At 53.6% G+C, this 17,479-nt stretch overlaps 1 protein-coding gene across 1 annotated transcript in view; it reads right to left on the reverse strand.

Moving 5' to 3' along the window:
* Positions 1-29: 29 nt before the first annotated feature.
* The window catches only part of HIVEP3 (HIVEP zinc finger 3), a 120,328-nt gene continuing 102,878 nt past the window's right edge, over positions 30-17,479 (reverse strand). The window contains 5 exon segments of the mRNA XM_039876725.1: positions 30-4,026; positions 4,029-4,317; positions 5,432-6,345; positions 10,725-10,811; positions 17,165-17,340. Of these exon segments, the coding sequence (XP_039732659.1) occupies positions 3,518-4,026; positions 4,029-4,317; positions 5,432-6,345; positions 10,725-10,811; positions 17,165-17,340 (1,975 nt within the window). The 3' untranslated portion in view covers positions 30-3,517.

A 17,479-nucleotide genomic window follows, 5' to 3' on the forward strand; every position in this document is an offset into this window, starting at 1 on the left:
TTGTTTTTTTTTTCTTTTTTTTTTTTTTCTTTTGCACTTATATATACCATACCGACATTGCAAGATGCAAGCGTAGAAACTGGAGTTTAAATAAACTTACAGGCAAAACTACCCCAACCCAGTGTGGTTGCTGTACATATCTACAGTACGATTTTTGGAATGTATTGCCATTTAAGAACATAGAAACTCTCTACAGACAATTTCACAGACGGAATACATACACCTTTTAGAAAAAAAGGCAAATATTTATCTTACAGAGAGCGTGTTATCTTACATTTGCCTACACGTTTCTTTTTTTTTTTTCCTGTTTCTCTTCTCTTTTATTTTTAACACTAGGTTTAGTAAAGTGATCGTAAGTGCCGAAGCAGTTTCGTAATGGAAAGCGGACTGGATTCACGACACAAAAGCAGAATCTGTGGAACGGGCCTTTGGGGACTTTCTCCCCTTGGTCAGTGCTGTACATCTTTCTCTATGGACGGCTGGCCAGGCAGGACTTTTGCTTGGAGAAGGATTTGTCTGAAGAAAGGACTAGAGAGCAATTCAGCTCAGATATATTGCTTGAGGGTCGGTGAGAATGGAGTAGGGGCTAGAGGGATCTGGGAGCTAATTCTTTCAGACTTTTCCCACAGAGGGAAATAGAGGGACTTCTGGGTCTGGAAGTTGGAGGCAGTGGAGGCGGGAGAGTGGGTAGTTCACCGCTATTGGGCTCCTGGAGGGTCTCAGTGATTGGGGCCAGAGTATAAGTGATGGTTGGCTCTGAAACCTCGGTGAGTTGTTCATCCCCCACTGCCGACAGCCAAGGACCAGAGTGGGCTGTACCAAGGAATGACTACCCTGCACATTTCAACAGAGCACACACTATGTGTTCATGCCGACCCGTCAGCACTGCTTTCTCCACCACCGCCCTTAACATGGACAATAGTGTCACAGGCAAACTGGAAATGTAGAAGTGGGGCAGGGGTCCTGGAGAGGGCATGGAGTGAGAGTCTTTTATCCAAATTATGAATGTATGCATGTGGGCTGGGGCTCTGTGATCAGGGGAGTGGGAAGAGTCTGGCAGAGGGGGTTAGAGCTGTTCTCAGTGACATATGACCCAGACTAATGGTATTGATTCCATACTTCTGGGCACCTGGGGTTGGGGCAGCAGCCCTGAGGCCAGATTTTGTTTGTGCAGTGTGTCCCTGTCATTGAGAAATGGGTCTCCAGTGACTCCTGGTCTCCGTCCCCTCTGCCTGTATCTGTGGCCTGACTGACCTTGAGGGCTCTCCTGCTGGCCATGCCGTCCACGACTACATCTCCCAGGAAGGAAACCTTGGTGGGTGGGCTGTCTTAGTACAGGGGGAATGATGCTCAGTAGAGCTGGGGGTGCAGGGCCAGTTGGAGGGGTGTGGCCACCCTAAGGTCACGAGCTAGTCCAGCAGAGTGCCCAGTCTGCTGCTTTGTAGGTCTGGGGCTGGAAGATCGTGTCCAGGAAGATGTCAAACCTGAGCTGAAGTGGTGCCCTTTATCCGGCTCCCAGGCCTCAGCACTCACATTCGCTAGTCCTTGGCCATTCCATGGAGGTATGACAGAAAGGTGAGGGTGAAGAAAGCCCTTGTCTCTGGCCTAGACTGTGACTATGTCCTGGCTCCTTACCACTTCCTGCCAGGCCAAAACAGTGCCAATACGGTTGGGGCCTTCTCCCAGGGTACATGAGAACTCCAAATTCTGGGTCAAATAGTTGGGAATTGCTTGCTAACCCCGCCCCCAGCAGCCCCCAGGGAGACTCCTTTTTTATTGTCTCCTTTTGTTTTAGCGCCCGAGTGAGGTTAAAGGAAAATGAACAAGTTGATCCGGCTGGAGGCTGGACCAGTGACTGGTTTGTCCACGCAGCGGGGGCCAAGCAACGAGAGGCCCAGAACTGGATTTACGGCTGAGTTTGGGGAGCTCGCAGAAGTGCCTCAACCTCCTCACCTTATGGCCTCCTATCTAAACAAAATAGTTCAGGGACCCTGTATGGGTACAGGATTCCTACAGCCTGGCTGAGAACTGGGGACCAGCTAGGGAGGTCTCTGCTCTGTAAGGTAGCCTTAGCACTCAACCTGGGGAGTGGGGGGCACATGCTTTCTCCCTCTTGTAGGAACTAAAAAAATAATTTCTGGAGGGTTGGGGGACAGTCCATCTCTCCCAGGGACAGGATAAACATGCTAGAGTTCAAATTCTGTATTGTAATTTGAGATTTTAATTTCTGGTCATATTTTTCTTACAGAGCAAGTTTTTGCCCCCAAACAAACACAGGGCAACTTCTTGAAGGAGGGGATGGGGATGAGGATGGAGGCACTGGCTAGTACCGATTGCTTTGGAGAAGCATTCAAATGACTTAAGACAATTAAAAATCCTCTAGGTCAAGAGAATGTGAGGAGACTGGATGAAGTATCAAATAGCATCCTCTCTTTCTAGATATTTTTATACATATAGAACTTTTTAAAAAGAAATTTAAGCCAATAAACAGGACTGGGCGGTTCTCACCGTCATGGTTTGGGTACTTCCTGAGGGGAGCCGATGTAGGTCCCTGGGAACTTCCAGTACCAAGCACCGAAAAGCCCGGCCATGGAGGAAAAAGGGCCCTTTGTACTCCAGACTGAGCTCCCAACGAAATCCAAGCCCCAGCCTCAGGAGTCGCAAGGCTCCGCACCTTGAACCTTGACCCCTAGGGGCTGGGCCCCACCGCGCCAGCTTTGTGGGTAGTCATCCCGCAAAGGCATCCTGGGGCCGGGGTCCAAAGAGCAAGGCCTAGGTCAGGATGGGCCCACGTACCTGGGTAGCTGGGAGCGCTGGATGGACCGAGCAGCTCCCGCCTTCTACCTGCTCCTATTATCTTGTGTTGAAATCCTAAGAAAAGTAACATTTTCTTTTTCTTGGGAAAAAGGAAGTTGGAGTTTTCTGGGCCTACCCATGGAGGCTGAGTGGGGTCTCCCTGCCTGGATCTGTGTCCCTCCTTCTGGGGCCACTGGCCCTTTTGCTGGCAGCGCAAGATGGCCACGGGCTGGGGTGGGGTAAAATGGTAATAAATAGGACATAAACATCTGTACATAGGAGTGCTTGCTTTTACATTTAATTATATATTTTTAAAAGTTCCTTGTTTTTATTTTTCTCCCTCAGTGCATCCCCTTTCCCTCAGCAAATGGCTGCCTTTCGTCAGCCTTGAGTGGCTGCTGACCCCAGCAGCTGAAGGTGAGGTCCCACCTACACCCTTTCTCAAAAAAGCACAAAATATTCACAGCCTCAAACTCCTCGTGGGTTTTTTTTTATGTGTGTGTATGTTTTGTTTTTTCTTTCAAGCAACAAAAGGTATAGAAAAAGGCACAGATAACTGCATACATGGGAAGATATAACCAACGGGGGCTGAGTAGAAGCTGCTTGAACAGATGGACGGATGGAAGAGGGAGCCCATGAAAGCAAGATGATTTGAGGAAGTTGGCTGGAAGCGTCTGTTGCTGAACACCGGAAGCCAGATGCTGAAGCGGTCGGAGAGAGGCTAAGTGCTCAGGGGGCCCCTGTCCATGGGCTGGTGTGGAAGTGCCCTGGGCCCCCCACTTCCTGAGGACTCAGGGGAGCTCTGACTGGTCCTGGGTTCCCCAGAGAGGTTCCTCCTCCGGGCTGGGAAGCGGGTGGATGCCTCTGCCAGGCAGCCCACGGAACTGCTGCGGTCCAGTGTTGGGGCGGTGGAGGCCGTAGGGTTGGCCGGCGTGTGTGGTGACTCCAGGCGGGGGCTCCAGGACTCTGCCCGGCGGCCCTGGGGTGGCCGGGATGAGCCCTCGGGTGGGGTGCGGGGGCTGTGCGTGGGCTCTGCAGACACCTCGGCCACATGGGGCTCCCAGCTGGGAGGTCTGCCCCAGCCCCTGCTCGTCCTCTCCCTCTCTTTGGGGTAGTCCTTGCCCTCCAGCTCCGAGGACAGTGTGAACTTGGAGACCTTAGCCACGGGGGACACAGAGGCTGACGAGCTCTCGGTGGGACTCCAGCGGCCTTGCTCCTGGGCCTCCCGGGCCCCGTCAGGTCGCTGCCACCCCCAGAGAAGCCGCTGACCCAGGCTGCAGTGGGCCCTGGCAGCAGGGTGGGGTGGGCCCCGGGCCGGGCCTGCACCATCTGGATCCCACCGATGGGAATCAGGGGACACGGGGCGCGGGCCAAGTGCTGTGAGTGCAGAGGGAGGTGGCTGAAGATGTTCTCTGTCCGGGCTGGGATGTGGCCGTGGATGTCATGGGGGGCGGAGAAGGGTCGGGAGGAGACAGGATGAGCAGGGCCAGGTGAGCAGGAGGGACTTCGGGACTCGGCCTTCTGCTGGGGTCAGAAAACAACAGAGGGTGAGGCCAGGTTATGTGCTGGGCACATGGACACCCCGAGGCCTAGAGGGGGCAGGGCTTGCCTGAGATCACAGAGCAAGTCCCAGTTGAGCTGGGGCCAGAACCAAGTTCCAGCTCCCTGCCCATGGTGCTGCCCTATGCTGGTGCCCTCTCTGGGGTGAGCCATCCCCAGCCCTACAGTGATGAAGAGCATTCTCAGCATACTCAGGCCCCACGGCCACTATGCTTCTGGCCAGCATGCTTACTTGCAGAGGGTGCGGGGACTCTGAAGAGCACTACTGGCCCCCATGTGCTCAGCCCTTTATCTTGGTTCTGCTGACTCTCCTGTTCCTAAAATAGTCTAGACCCAACTTTACCCTTGGACATGATTTCCCACTTAAGGTTCTTGACCTTCACCCACCACTGGGAATTTTGACGTGGCTCCAAAATTAAAAACCAAGGAGAGAGACTCCTAGAACCTTGAATCTTTGAGTGATGGTGTCGATGCTGCTGGAGGTAAAGGGTGTTGTTGGGTAATGCGGTGAACGAAAAGGTACTAGAAGGTAATGTTGTAAGTGACGGTGTCGTCAGGGCTGGGGGTCGTGACCGCACTGGTGACAGTGACGGTGTCAGATGGCGATGGCAGTGTCAGGGATGGTGTGCTGGCGTGTGCTGTGGCTGAGATGGTGTTGGCAATGCTGACGGTGTTGGTCCTGATGGTCTGGCAGCAACGGTGTTGGCTGTGTCTGAGGGTGCTGCTGACAGTGATGTTGGAGATGTGAGGATTTCAGTTAAGTCCTGCCATTTGCTCAAAGAATACATGGGGGCTGAGGATGGGGTGGGAGGAGAATGGCCCAAGTGTTCACACCTGCATGCAAAGCCGGCTCCAGAGCCTGTGTCTGTTGCTTCGGAGGCTAAATTAACTGCTTTCAGGCACCCAGCATGGTGCCTGGCACAGGAGGTGCCCAATAAACGCTTGCTAAGTTATCAGTGACCACTGAGCTGGCAGAGCTATTTAGCTCCAGGCCTGGGGTGTCAGGGAGGAGTGAACTTGCAGCCCCCCGCCCACCCGGGAGGAGTGGCCCAGCCACTCCAGGACAGGAACTCACCCACGTGGAGGTGCAGGTCTCGGGGCTTCTGCCGAGAAGCTTGTGAGGTAGAGGCACAGGCCGGTAGAGAGCCTGCGGGGCCAGCCCCGAGCTTGGGCCATAGTCACCCGCCGAGGGGCTGCCCGGCCGAGCCAAGGCCCACTTCCCGGGAAGCACTGACCGTGGTGGTGACTCAGCCTGGCTTGGAGACCGTCTCCTGGTGGGCGAGTGTCTGAGGGGGCCTGGGTCTGTGGCACCCTCGAGTTCGGGGAGCAGATGCGCTCGAGGGGGCAGTTCCCTTCTCAGGAGGCGGGGGGTGAGAGGAGACAGCTTGAGTCTTGGAGACCCACAAGGGAGAGGGCCTGTCTGGGTGCCAGGCGGGCTTGGGGCTGAGGCCTGTGGCTCTTGGGCCGGTGAATATCGCTGGGGAGATGAGTCGCTTTTGGTTAGTGAGTGTTTGTGGGCAAGTGGTGGGCGGCTGCCTGCTTCTTTGCTCGGGGACCATGGCCTTCTCGGGCACAAGGCCTTGGAACTCAGGGCTGAGCTTGTGTCCTTCTCCACGGGGCCCGTAGGGGCCTGTCCCAGCTGGGGGAGGCATAGGATGCTTTGGCTGGACGTGGAGCAACCGCCAGCTGCCAAGTGCTCGGCTTCTGAGACTAAGCTGCCCCATGTGGCCTGGTTGCCAGAGGTGGCATCTGGGGGCTGAGGGCCCTGAAGAGGTGAAGAGTCTGCTGGCAGCGTGGCTGGCGGGCCATGTGGGGGTGCCTCCGAGGACGGTCTTGATGGCTCGTCCTGGCTTTCCTCCTCATCCTCATCCTCGTCTTCATCCAGGTCCGAGTCTGAGTCCGAGTCCTCCAGGTCTGAAAACTGGTGCTCCGCCACAGCCTCTGAACCCTCTCGCCCTTCCAAGTCCTGGAACGGGTCGTCACTGGTTCCTGTGGTGTGAACACAGGAGACTTGGGGTCACAGCCAGGCCCACGCCTCCTCTTCTCTAAGCCCCAGTGTCCTCATCTGCAAACTTGGCCTCATAACCATGGCAATGGTACAAGACCATTGAGAGGATGAGGAACATGACAGATGTGGGAACACTTCGTAAATAACCACAGCAAACCAAAATCACCCTGTATCTAATGTGCCAGGTTCAGTTCTAAGGACTTCATGTGCATTAATTCATTTAGTCCTGAAATAATTCTGTGAGGTCAGCACTATTCTTCTCTTCACGTTACAGATGAGGAAACTGAGGTAAGAGAGATTCAGTTACCTGCCCAAGTAAGGTAAACAATAGGGCCGGGATTGAACCACAGAAAATTAAGACAGGCCTCTTTTCTTATTTTGTTTCGTTTTGTTTTTATTAGGATTTCAGTGCTAGCTCTATTATGAGCAAGTTAGGTTACCCCGCCAATGCCTCAGTCTCCCCCTTTGTCAAATGAGTGTGATAGTCTCACCTCATAGGGTCTGCTAGGAGTAAAGGCATGCCTAACACATAGTGAGGGCTCAAATAATTATGATCACTCAATACAGTCAAGAAGAGATCAATTATTCTGAGATGCAGTAGCAATGCTGTCAGTTCGGTAGCACTGAGCTGCAGCTAAACTAAACACACATCTGCCACCATCGCCAGGCTGCTGCTGGCTGGTAAAATGGCATCTGGCAGGTGGTGGTAAAACTTGCCTCAGGCTGCAGAGCAGGGCTCCATCCCGGCCACTCTTGTCCAGAGGACCTGCTGTCCTGGCAGAGCCTAAGTTGCTCCCAGCGCGGGGAGTGGAAGAGTAGGGCTCTGAAATACCAACTTCCTGATCTGGCTTTTGGTAGGGCAGCCCCAACCAGCTGGGTCACCTCTGACATGACACGGGTCTCATTTGGGCATCTCTGAAATGAGCAGCAATCAGGACTGTGGGGAGAGCTCCACGAATATCTGGCCCACCCGGCAGGCTCCTGAGGGTCTGGGTCCTGTTGGCCCATCTCCAGGCTCATTGCCAGCCCCGCCCCCTCACTTGGACATGCTAGCACCCATTCTGCTACTGACCAAGAGAACTGGACACACAAGCTGACTCAAGTCATGGGTGCAACTAGGCTTCCAAACCCCATCAGTGTGCCAAATGCCTAGGGGCCAGAAAACAGAGCATTCGTGCTTCCACATAGCTCAATATGCAGCAGTAAGAGCACAAAATGGACGACAGTGGGCATTCAGGAGGATGCGGGTCAAAAATTATGGGGTGTAGCTGGGACTAGCAGGTGAAGGGAGGGCCGTGCAGCCAAGGGCAGGGTCTCCTGGCAACTGGGAAATGATGAGGGAGGAAGGGACATGGGGTTGGGAAGGGAGTGGGAATGTGGGTGGGGGTGAGGGTGCAAAATACACTCAACAGTTTTGCCCCAGGCATTTCCTTTCCTGCCTAAAACGTTGGTGGAGGCCTACTTCAACCTCAGGAGTTCACCTGGCCTCACCCCTTACTTAAATATGGGGAAATCCAGGCCCAGAGGGGGCATGAGGGGCTTCCCCAGGATCACCCAGGGCTAGTAGCTGAGACCAGACTCATCTCCATCTCTTCCTTGCTGTATAATGTTGGATAATTTACTTTCTCTCTGTGTGCTGTTTTCTCATCTGTAAAATGGGAGTAAGAGCAATAAAAGCCACCACACGAAGCTGTTGGAAGGATTGTGAGAGTATGACATATAGAAAGTACCCAATAAACTTTATTATTACCATTTCCTGTACCCAGGACCTCAGCCACCAGCCAGCATTGAGACCATCTCACAGATGAGGTCATACTACTGAGGGAGAGTCAGGACCAGCGTCTCCTGATACTCAGCAGGGAAGGCTCCCCAACTCCTCCTTAAGGATGAGGCAGTTGAGGCTCAGACAAGGGCGGCAGCCACCCCAGACACCTGTTGCAGGGTGATGGAAGCCAAGGGCCCTTTGCCCAGCGCCGCAGGGCTCGCCAGGCCCCCACATTTATTTAGGCTCCTGCAGGGCTCTATGGCATGCCCTTGCCCGGGGAGCCCACTCCCAACGCCCCTCAGGAAGCTGCGGGCCACTGCTGGGATTGCCGCCAAGACTCCACAAGCTCCACACGCTCAGGGGCCTGGGACCACCTAGGAGACTGAACGAAGCGCGCGAGGGCGCCCACGAGGTCCGGCCACACGATGGCGCTGATGCTCAACCTCTTTACCAACAGGGGCGGGGCTGCGGCGCGGGCCTGACCGCCCGTTTCTAGGCTGCACTCCCGGTCGCTACTCGGTGTCTAACGGACATACTGCTCCACGTCGTGGGAAGTGGCAACTCCAACCTTCCAGTTTCTCAGGCCGTAAACCTCGGATACATCCTTAGCTCCTTTTTTCTCCTGCTCCGCCCCTGCCCACCCCGCCACGTGTCAGCAAAACCTCTTGGCTCTCCCTGCAGAATGCCTGCAGAATCCGACCACTTCTCCGCTCAGCACGCCCTGTCCAAGCCAACCTGTGCTCTGCCTACCTAGATCACTGCCTCCAGCCGCGCCCCCTACCGGCAGTCCTCTGCACAAGCCGGAGTCATGGAAAGTCAGAGGACATCACTCCACCAGAAAGCTAAATCCGTGCCTTGACCTTCATGGTCCCATTTCTTTCTGACCTCATCTCCCCCTACTGTGGTCTTCAGGGTCTCTGCACCTGCTGTTCCCTCTGCACCTGCTGTTCCTTACCTGGCTTCACACCGTGGGAACAGAGCGGCTCCTCCTTGCACTTCCCAACCCCCTCACTTATATTTTTGCTTCGTACTCATTACCCCTGCCCTATTACACAATTGTTCATTGCCCGACTCCCTTCTAGAATGTAGGCTTCCTGAGGACGGGAATATGTGTTATTCACTGCGGAATATCCAGCACCTAGAAAAGGACCTGGAATAGGGCTGGTGCTCAGAAATTACTTCTGTAATGAATGCTTCAATTTCATCATCCTTAGATATGGTGGGTAGAGTCATCCCTTTTGCCTCATCGGGAAATGAAGCTGGGAGAGGGGCAGGGACCAGCCCTGGGTCTCACAGCAGACCCCTGGTGTGGCGCCAGTCACAAGCTCCTGACTCCCACTCAGAGAAGGCTCAGGCTCCTGTCCAGCCCACCAGGTAGTTTGGAGCTGACATTTATGTGTGACCCTGGGCAGTGCCTTTACTTGTCTGAGCTTTCCTTTCCTTAACTTAAAATTGGCAACACAAGTTTCCACCATCAGTTAGTAGGACTCGGTAAGACATCTGTAAATGGCCTGAACTACATTGTTGATAAGCATGGTAACTCCGCTTCCTTGTTTTTGGGAAAACAGCCCCAAATTCATTGTGCTCTATTTGATAAAGGTGATTTATTTCACTTAAAAAGAAATATGACCTCATTCTTTCATAAGACTTCAAATATATCCCCAAATCAAAAAAACAAAAGCAGAACAAGACTCTCTCTCTCTCTCTCTCTCTCTCTCTCCTCCTCCCTCTCTCTCTCCCTCTCCTTTTCCCCTCCCCGCTCTCTCTTATTCTGATTTTAGAGAATCTGATCAAAAGTTTTTCCAGGTGCAGGAGGAATGCCTATGGCCTCCCCCTGCTGGGGGCACTGCCTGCATGTCCACCTGCCAAGGCACCCTGGCCTCCTCCCTGGATGCTGGAGCTGGGCAGTGTCCAGCCAGACCCACTGCCTGACACTCACCTTCTCCTCTGCCCTGTCTCCTCAGAAAATGGCTCTAGAAATATGCCTCTTGCTGATGAAGGACCTAGGGCGGGGGTATGGTGCTAGGAGGTGACAAGGGGCTGTCAGGTCTGGTGTTGGCTCTCTTGAAAGTCTCCAACTCTAAAAAGCCCAGGGGTCAGGCCCCTGCCCAGAGTGTGTAGGTGTGAGTATGGGCGTGGAGCTTGTAAGAGTGTGTACTTCACATTTTCACAGTGAGGATTTGCTGAGATAATTCATGGCACATGTTTAGAACATGCCTAATACCTAATGGGTGCTTGGTCAGTGTTGACTAGGATTACTCCAGTATTAATTTATTCAACAGACATTCACTGAACACACTCGGCGTGCCAGGCTCCCCACCTTTGTGGCAGACCATAATGAACACATCTACGGCTGCACAGCATGTACTATTAGTGTATGGAGGGGGTGCAATCACTCTGTGAATTTAACATTTGTCTTCCATAGTTAGGAAGACTGGAGGAGAGGGCATGGAAGAGGGAGGGGAGGGAGAGGAGGAGAGGGAGCAGGGCAGAGGAGGAAAGAAAGGAAGGGGAGGGGAGGAGGACAGGTGGAGAAGCAGGCAGAGGAAGGGCGGAGATGGGGAGGAGCAGGGAGAGGAGTAGGCAATTCCTTACCTTCCTCGGCTTCCAGCTCCTCTAGCACCCCCGTCTCTTGGCACTTTTTGCTGTGGGCCTTCGACTTCATGTGCTTAGTCAGATTCCCTGGAAAGGAATGAGGAAAGACTCAGTCTTGGCCGGAGGGCAGGCCTGGGGCACACAGAGGCAGCACCTGGCTGGCAGGCCATGGCTTCTTGGTCTGGCTGAGATCCTGCCAGCTGCAGACATCCCTCTGCCCAGGTACTCAGGCTGGGATGTGCAGCCACAGCCACCGTTCAAGGTGGTATGCAGGAGCTGGGGTGGAGGTGGGGGGCTATGCGGGGACACAGGAAGTGAAATGCTGGTTAAAAAAAACGAACCAAAAATTAAAAGACAATTCATATGCAATAGGTTTTTCCTGCTTTTGATTTAACTCTGGGCCCAGGAGCTCAAGTAGGATTATTGGCTGGGATGACAGTGAGGCTTCCGTTTGGGTACTGAGGATGCTCTTCTGCCTGAGGGCACTTCCAGGGCAGCCCGCAAGGAAGAACCTTAGAGTTTGGGAAGAGGAACCAGGACAAAGTTACTACAAGAAATGGAGAGGGGGCAGAAGGTGTAGGGGAGTCTGTTGGACAGGGAGCCTTGACTTCTTAGAGAAGTAACGTCCTGGTCTCAGTTTCCCTAGGTCACTGTGCACAGGTGGGGTGTGTGCAGGGAAGGCCGGGCAAAGGCTCTGCCCACTCCATGCCTACGGAGACTCAGGGGTGGCTGACTGACCCAGGTGGTCAGTCCAGCCTCACAGCTGATGAGCAGGGGCAGCAGCTCTGTGTAATCAGAGCAAAGGTAGCAACACCTTCGGTTCTCCCCGACATGTGCTCAGCACTTCACAGGTCACAAAAGCTCCGCGGGCAGGAGTGCTTTGTGAAGGAGAGGCAGAGCACCTCCAGCCTGTCCTAGGAGGATGCAGGCCAGATGCCTCACGATGTTCCTTTGAGCCGAGTAGCCACCTCCACATTGTGATATACTCACTGTTGCTCTGTGGATTGCTACATTTCCATGTGGTCATTCACATAATAAACCGTAAGTTTTCTGGGTTAGGTGCTCTGTCTCACTAATCTTATTAATTGGCAAGTTTGAATGGATGGATGGAAGAGAAAAGAATAGATACTTGAGCAAATCCATAGAGAGACAAGTGGATGGGTGGGTGAATGGATGGATGGATAAGTGGAAGCATGAAGTGAGGAAAGGACACGAAGAAGATGGATAGATGGATGGGATACTAGACGATTAGATAAGCAGATGGATAGGTAGGTGATAATGATTAGATGAAAAAATAAATGAAAGGATAGATGGAAATGGGTCAATAAACAGATGGGAGGATGGAAAACTGAGTAGGAGGATAGGGACTTAAATGAATGGGAGAATGGCTGGTTGGCTGAGTGAACGAACACATGCACATATGCATCCACGGGAGGCCAAACAGGCAAGAGGATAAAAAATGGGAAGGTGGATGGAAGGATGGATTGGTGGGAGGATAAACGCGAGAAGAGGAGGAACAGATAGGATGAGAAAATAAATGGGAAAATATAAGGATAGGAAAACAAACTATTAGATGAGAAGACGGAGAAATGGATAAATGGGAGAAAAGGTGATGGATGGATAGGTGAATAGGAAGAGGGAGCCCACAGATAAACCGAAAGGTGCTTCTTAACCATCCTGAGAATTTTTAGGAACCTTTGAGGTTTTGCTGAGAGGGTAATCGAAACCTTAAGCTGAGATTCCCTGAGGCGTGCAGGTCAAATGCAGCAGGGGCGGAGAGTGGTTTCATTCTGCTTTACTCCCCTTAGCCCTAGTCTATGACTATCTCTTCCCTATCTCTGATTTTTCTCCTATAACTGGACAGAAACCTGGATTTTATACTTCTAGCCAAAGGGGGAGCAGAATCATAACTTCCAGAGTCATCCTTGGGCCAAAGAGTCCCCAGTGGTCCCTACCCAATATCATGGGCCTCCAACCCTCATTGTCGTGGGCAGGCAAAGTCTGCGTAGAACATCAAAGGGCAGTAAAGTCAGCTGGGGTCTTCCATGGGCCAGGGTTACCAACTGTCTCCTGAAGTTCTGGGACCAGCCCACCCTCCCTCGAATTCTCCATAATACAGAGGACTGTCTATGAACATTGCTCATTCCGGTTATGACATTATTTGTTATACATGTTCTGCTTGGAAGGTTTGGGTCTCTTTTCAACCAAGTTAGATGCTGAGCACACAATGGGCGCATAATAACCACACATGGGAAATGCTGTTCTCATCACAGAAGCAAAGTCTTGAAAGGAACCTCATAGACCATGTAATACAACCCCCACCAGGCTCAGAGTTTTCCTGCTTCCACTCTAATTCTGGGGGTTAGTGCTGATGACACCATTAGACAGGTAACTGACAGTCTCAGCTGCTGGGATGCCATGGGAGGGCTCCCGCTGACCAACAGTGAACCAACTAGCCAAGGCCACACTGCTAGTTAGGGCAGAGCCCTGTCTAGAACCAGGTCTCAGGACTGCATGGGCCTTGCTTGCTCTATGTGGCCAAATGAAACCAGCATGGTCTAGGAGCTTGATTGCCTTGGGTTTGAGTTTGGGCTCTGCCACTTGTAGCAATGTGCTCTTGGCTACGTTTCTTAACCTTTGAACCCCAGTTTCTGCAACTCTCAAGTAATACCCACCTCTCAGGGTCGCTGGTCAGTTGATGAGATAGCACATGTAGGGTGGCAGCAGAGTGTGCCTGGCAGAATGCAGATGCCCACCACATGGGATCTCCTTCCTTCCCATAACACATAACCCCCCTCCCATGACAATCACTCTATTGAGCACCCAGGACTCTGCCACACGCCATGCCGGATGTAGAGGGGAGAGATGCTGAGATGATGCTGGTGATGCAAATGGCTTTGCCCTTCAGTCTGGGCTCAAGGCTCCCAGGAGAAGGACCCGACAGCTCCCAGAGGCCTGCTTCTCCTTTACCCCCGCCCCTGGAGTCTGCAGGGAGGTGACTTTGCCTGGATAGGCTATGTGGGTTACAGGAGTGGACTTTGGACGAGCAGCCCTGTGTGTTATCTGGCATCCTCCCTGACTTCCCCTCCCAGGCCTGTCACCTCCTCCGTGAATTGAGGAAGGTGTACCAAATAGCTACAGGTGTCTTTTTCAGGCTGGACATCATTTCTCTCTCAAGGGGCAGAATCTCAGTTTGACATGCAGAGCCCTCAGCTTCTCATAGTCATCCCAGACGCCCTCACCCCTCCAAAAAAAGGCTGACAGTCTTGGAATGAAGTAGGAAAAGTAAGTAGATGGAAAATGATGGTCATCTGGAAAAGAGGCAGAACATCTACTAAGAGCATCAGCCAATGACCCTGTCTGCCTGGTTCGGCTTTGACCAACTGTCTTCCCTGTGCCCCGTGGTCTGATGGACATGTGGCCTTCCCCCAACTGTCCTTTTTGTTCCCCAAAGCAATTGGTGCAGGCCACCACCTTGGCCTCTGAGAACCATCTGAGGAGAGGAAATGGGACCTCCAAACCTCCACGGGGATTTCCCAGTGGGCCTTTCCCAGGCTTACCCACTGAGACACCCCTCAGTTAGTGCGCAGGGGCCCAAGCTGCTGCCACAACGTCTAACACAGAGACGGAGACACAGACAGGCAGACAGAGACAGACAAGAAGGGTTCTTTAGGCCTGGAAGCCACCAGGTAGTGGTGACGGAGGGCCCCGAGAACCACCAGGTACAGCCTCAGCTCTCTCACAGTCTGGCTGGGCCACAGCCCAAGATGGGGGGAAGTGGGAGATGAAGGCAGCCAGAAGGGGGCTGTGAGCTGTTAGAGGGGGCAACTGTAGTATGTGGGTGATGGCTGAAAGGCCCACCACTCCAGGAGGACACATGGCCCAAGGAGGAAGCGTGTCCTGGCCCTCCCCTCACTCCTAAGCATACAAGAGGGAGCTTTCTCTGCTTAACCAGCCCCACTCCCAACCAGCTCCTCTCTGCAGCCACAGAGTTTGAGATTCTACCATTTCTGATTCGCTCCCTGCTTTGGCTCTGGAAGCTGTTGTCTTCTGGAAGCCTCTATGAGCATTTGAGGAGAGCTCAGCCCATTCCCTGATCACTAGTTAGAGCAAAGCCTCCTGGGTTGGACCTGTAGGGTGGTGTGGGACACAGCCTTCACCCCCAGGGCGTGTAGAGGGTCTGCAGCCCCTCTGCCCAGGTTACATGCGCTGGACCCTTCAGGGCTCTCTGTCCAGGCTCAGAGGAACCCAGGAAGGGACTGTAGACAGGCTTGGCATAGCTCCCAGTATAAGACATTGCCCAGAAAAGGGGTGCTCCTTCCAGGGGTCTAGGCCTGTCTTGAACATGGCCGAAAAAGACCCATTCTTCTATCTCGGAAGAGGCAGAGGGAATTGAATAGGGGCCCCTTGGGGAGAGTCCTCTGGCTGGGAATTCAACCAGATGAGTTTTTTGGGTCTCACATGGCAAGGTGATGGCACCTGAAGTGGTGGGCAGCTCAGCATGGACCCTGGGCCGGGTGGGCGCCTCACGCTGAGAACGGAACAGTGTGGTCCCCTGACACACCCTGGGAATAGAGGCAGCCGTTGTGACCTACCCCGGAGGCCACCTGATTGGCCACCTGATTTTGCCACTCCATCCAGAGGAGAGGAGTGCCCGCAGACGACAGTGTGGTGCCCATGAGACAGGGTCCTGAGTTCTGGTTACAGCTCTACCTTTAATAGTCACTTCTTTTTTTGGGGACCCACCTTCTTCACCTTCAAGAGGGGCTTGGATGAGAGGTTTTTGCCATTCAGAGTCAAAGACTGTTATTTAAATTATCAGTCGCTGATTGATTCTCGTCTTTCTCCTCCATAATGTCCCAGTGGCTGCCTAAAGCCAGAGGAAGTAGGATCGTAGGGGATGTGTGGGGGACAGAGCCCGTGTCCAGGGCTGAGGCATGCTAGGTCAGCTGCCCTGGACCTGGCAGGGCTCTAGGGTTGGATGCTCCAGGCAGGGGGCAGGGTTCCAGGTCTACCTGCCCTCTCCAGGCACCCCCTGGAACATTATTTATGAGACTCCAAGACAGAAGAGGATGAGGGCAAATAAGTGGGAGGGTAGGTGCCTCCATTCAAACCAAAACCTTGGCAGGAAAGTTGGAGCTCCACTTGAGGATGATGGCGAGAGGACAGAGGAGGGTGGGGGTCAGTTAAGGGGGTTAGGGGAAGCAGAGATAGGCACCTGATCAGAGAGGAGGCCATAGCCAGGGGATGTGATAAACGGCTTCCCTGACCAGTACAGAGAATGGAAGGGCTGGCAAGAGGAGGAGGAAGTGAAGAAGACCGAGAGGCTGCATGGGCCCTCAAAGCTGCTGCTGATCTTTCTCTCTCAGAGCAGCTTTATCAACAGAAAGGTCAATAACTAGCAAAAGGAAATCTGCTCTTGAATTCTGACCACTGAAAAACCACATGACTCCAGTGGGGGCCGACGGGGAGGTCCCCAACTTGCTTAAAAGAGAAAGCAGGACCCTGGTGCCCAAACCCTGACCCAAGAATCTGCAAAGCACAAGAGGCTGAAGCCACCAGGGAGGATGTCGAGAACCCCAGGCCTTCCTCTGAGTCACCTCTCTGCTCAGCTCCTGGGAAGCAATGAGCAAGCTGCCATGTCTCCTCTGCCTATCCTGCAGGAACAGCCGACGAAACGAGCAGAGGCGCCGATCAATCTGAGCCTCATGGACTCAGCCCCACTCTTCCACACCTGGGTCCTGGGCAGCTGGAGCAGGCCAGGCCACCACTATGTCCCATCACAGCTCTCTGGGATGCCCGCCCTCAACAGCCAGTTCTTCTTCCTCTCATAGGTGACTGCCAGAGCCTGAGCTGACTCTGCTGTGGGGTATGGCCAGAGGCCGGAATGACAGGGCTGCCAGTCTGGGTTGGGGAGCGCCGGGCCCTGTGCCGAGAGCTGCAGAGACGCCTGGGCAGAGCGGGAACATGGTCTGAGGTGGTGAGGTGGGGTGGAGGCAGGGGCGAACTCTGGCATGAGAAGTGACTATGCGAGTGTGTTAAGTGGCTTGGAGTGGAATGGATTTCCAAATGCAAGAGTGGCAGTGACAAGTGTGGATGCTGGAGCTCATCGGATTGGTGGATAAAGGGCTAAGGAGACATGCAAAAGGAAGGGGTGATGAGATCAAATCAAAACCAGGAACTGTGCAAGAATGTTGTCAGGTGGTAAGGGGAAGTGTGCAGGTGCAGGGGCCGTGTAGGATCCAAGAGGATGGCTGGGGCGGCAAGAGGGTGCCACTGCCCAGTCTGGAGCCAGCTGCTCTGCCCCTGGGGAACCCCAGAAGTGGGGGTGCCCCAGGCCCCAGGCAGAGAGGTCTGGGCCCCTGAGCTCTGTGCTAGAGCTCCCAGAGGGGAGCTCCCTGCAGTGGGCGGGGGCAGCGCCCCAGCTGACTGTCTCTTACCTTTGGTTTTAAAAGCAAAGTGACAGTGCTTGCACACATAGGGCCGGACGTCAGTGTGGGTGCGGATGTGTTTCTTCAGCATGCTGGGCTTCTTGCAGCGAATTCCACACTCCTCACAAACATATTTCCCTCGGCCGCGGCCTCGCACATATACATACTCTTCGTTTGATTTGTACCTATGAGCAACAGGCGTCATGATAAAGGGGAAAAAATAGGAGGAGAAGAGGCAGGTCCCCACCTGAGAAGATGCACACACTTCCTAGCTGCATCTAGTTCATTACGGATGCGGAACCAAAGGAAACCACGGTGGGGGGT

This window comes from Pteropus medius, unplaced genomic scaffold, assembly GCF_902729225.1.
Source record: "Pteropus medius unplaced genomic scaffold, Ma_sr-lr_union100, whole genome shotgun sequence".
NCBI classification, from domain to species: Eukaryota; Metazoa; Chordata; class Mammalia; order Chiroptera; family Pteropodidae; genus Pteropus; species Pteropus medius.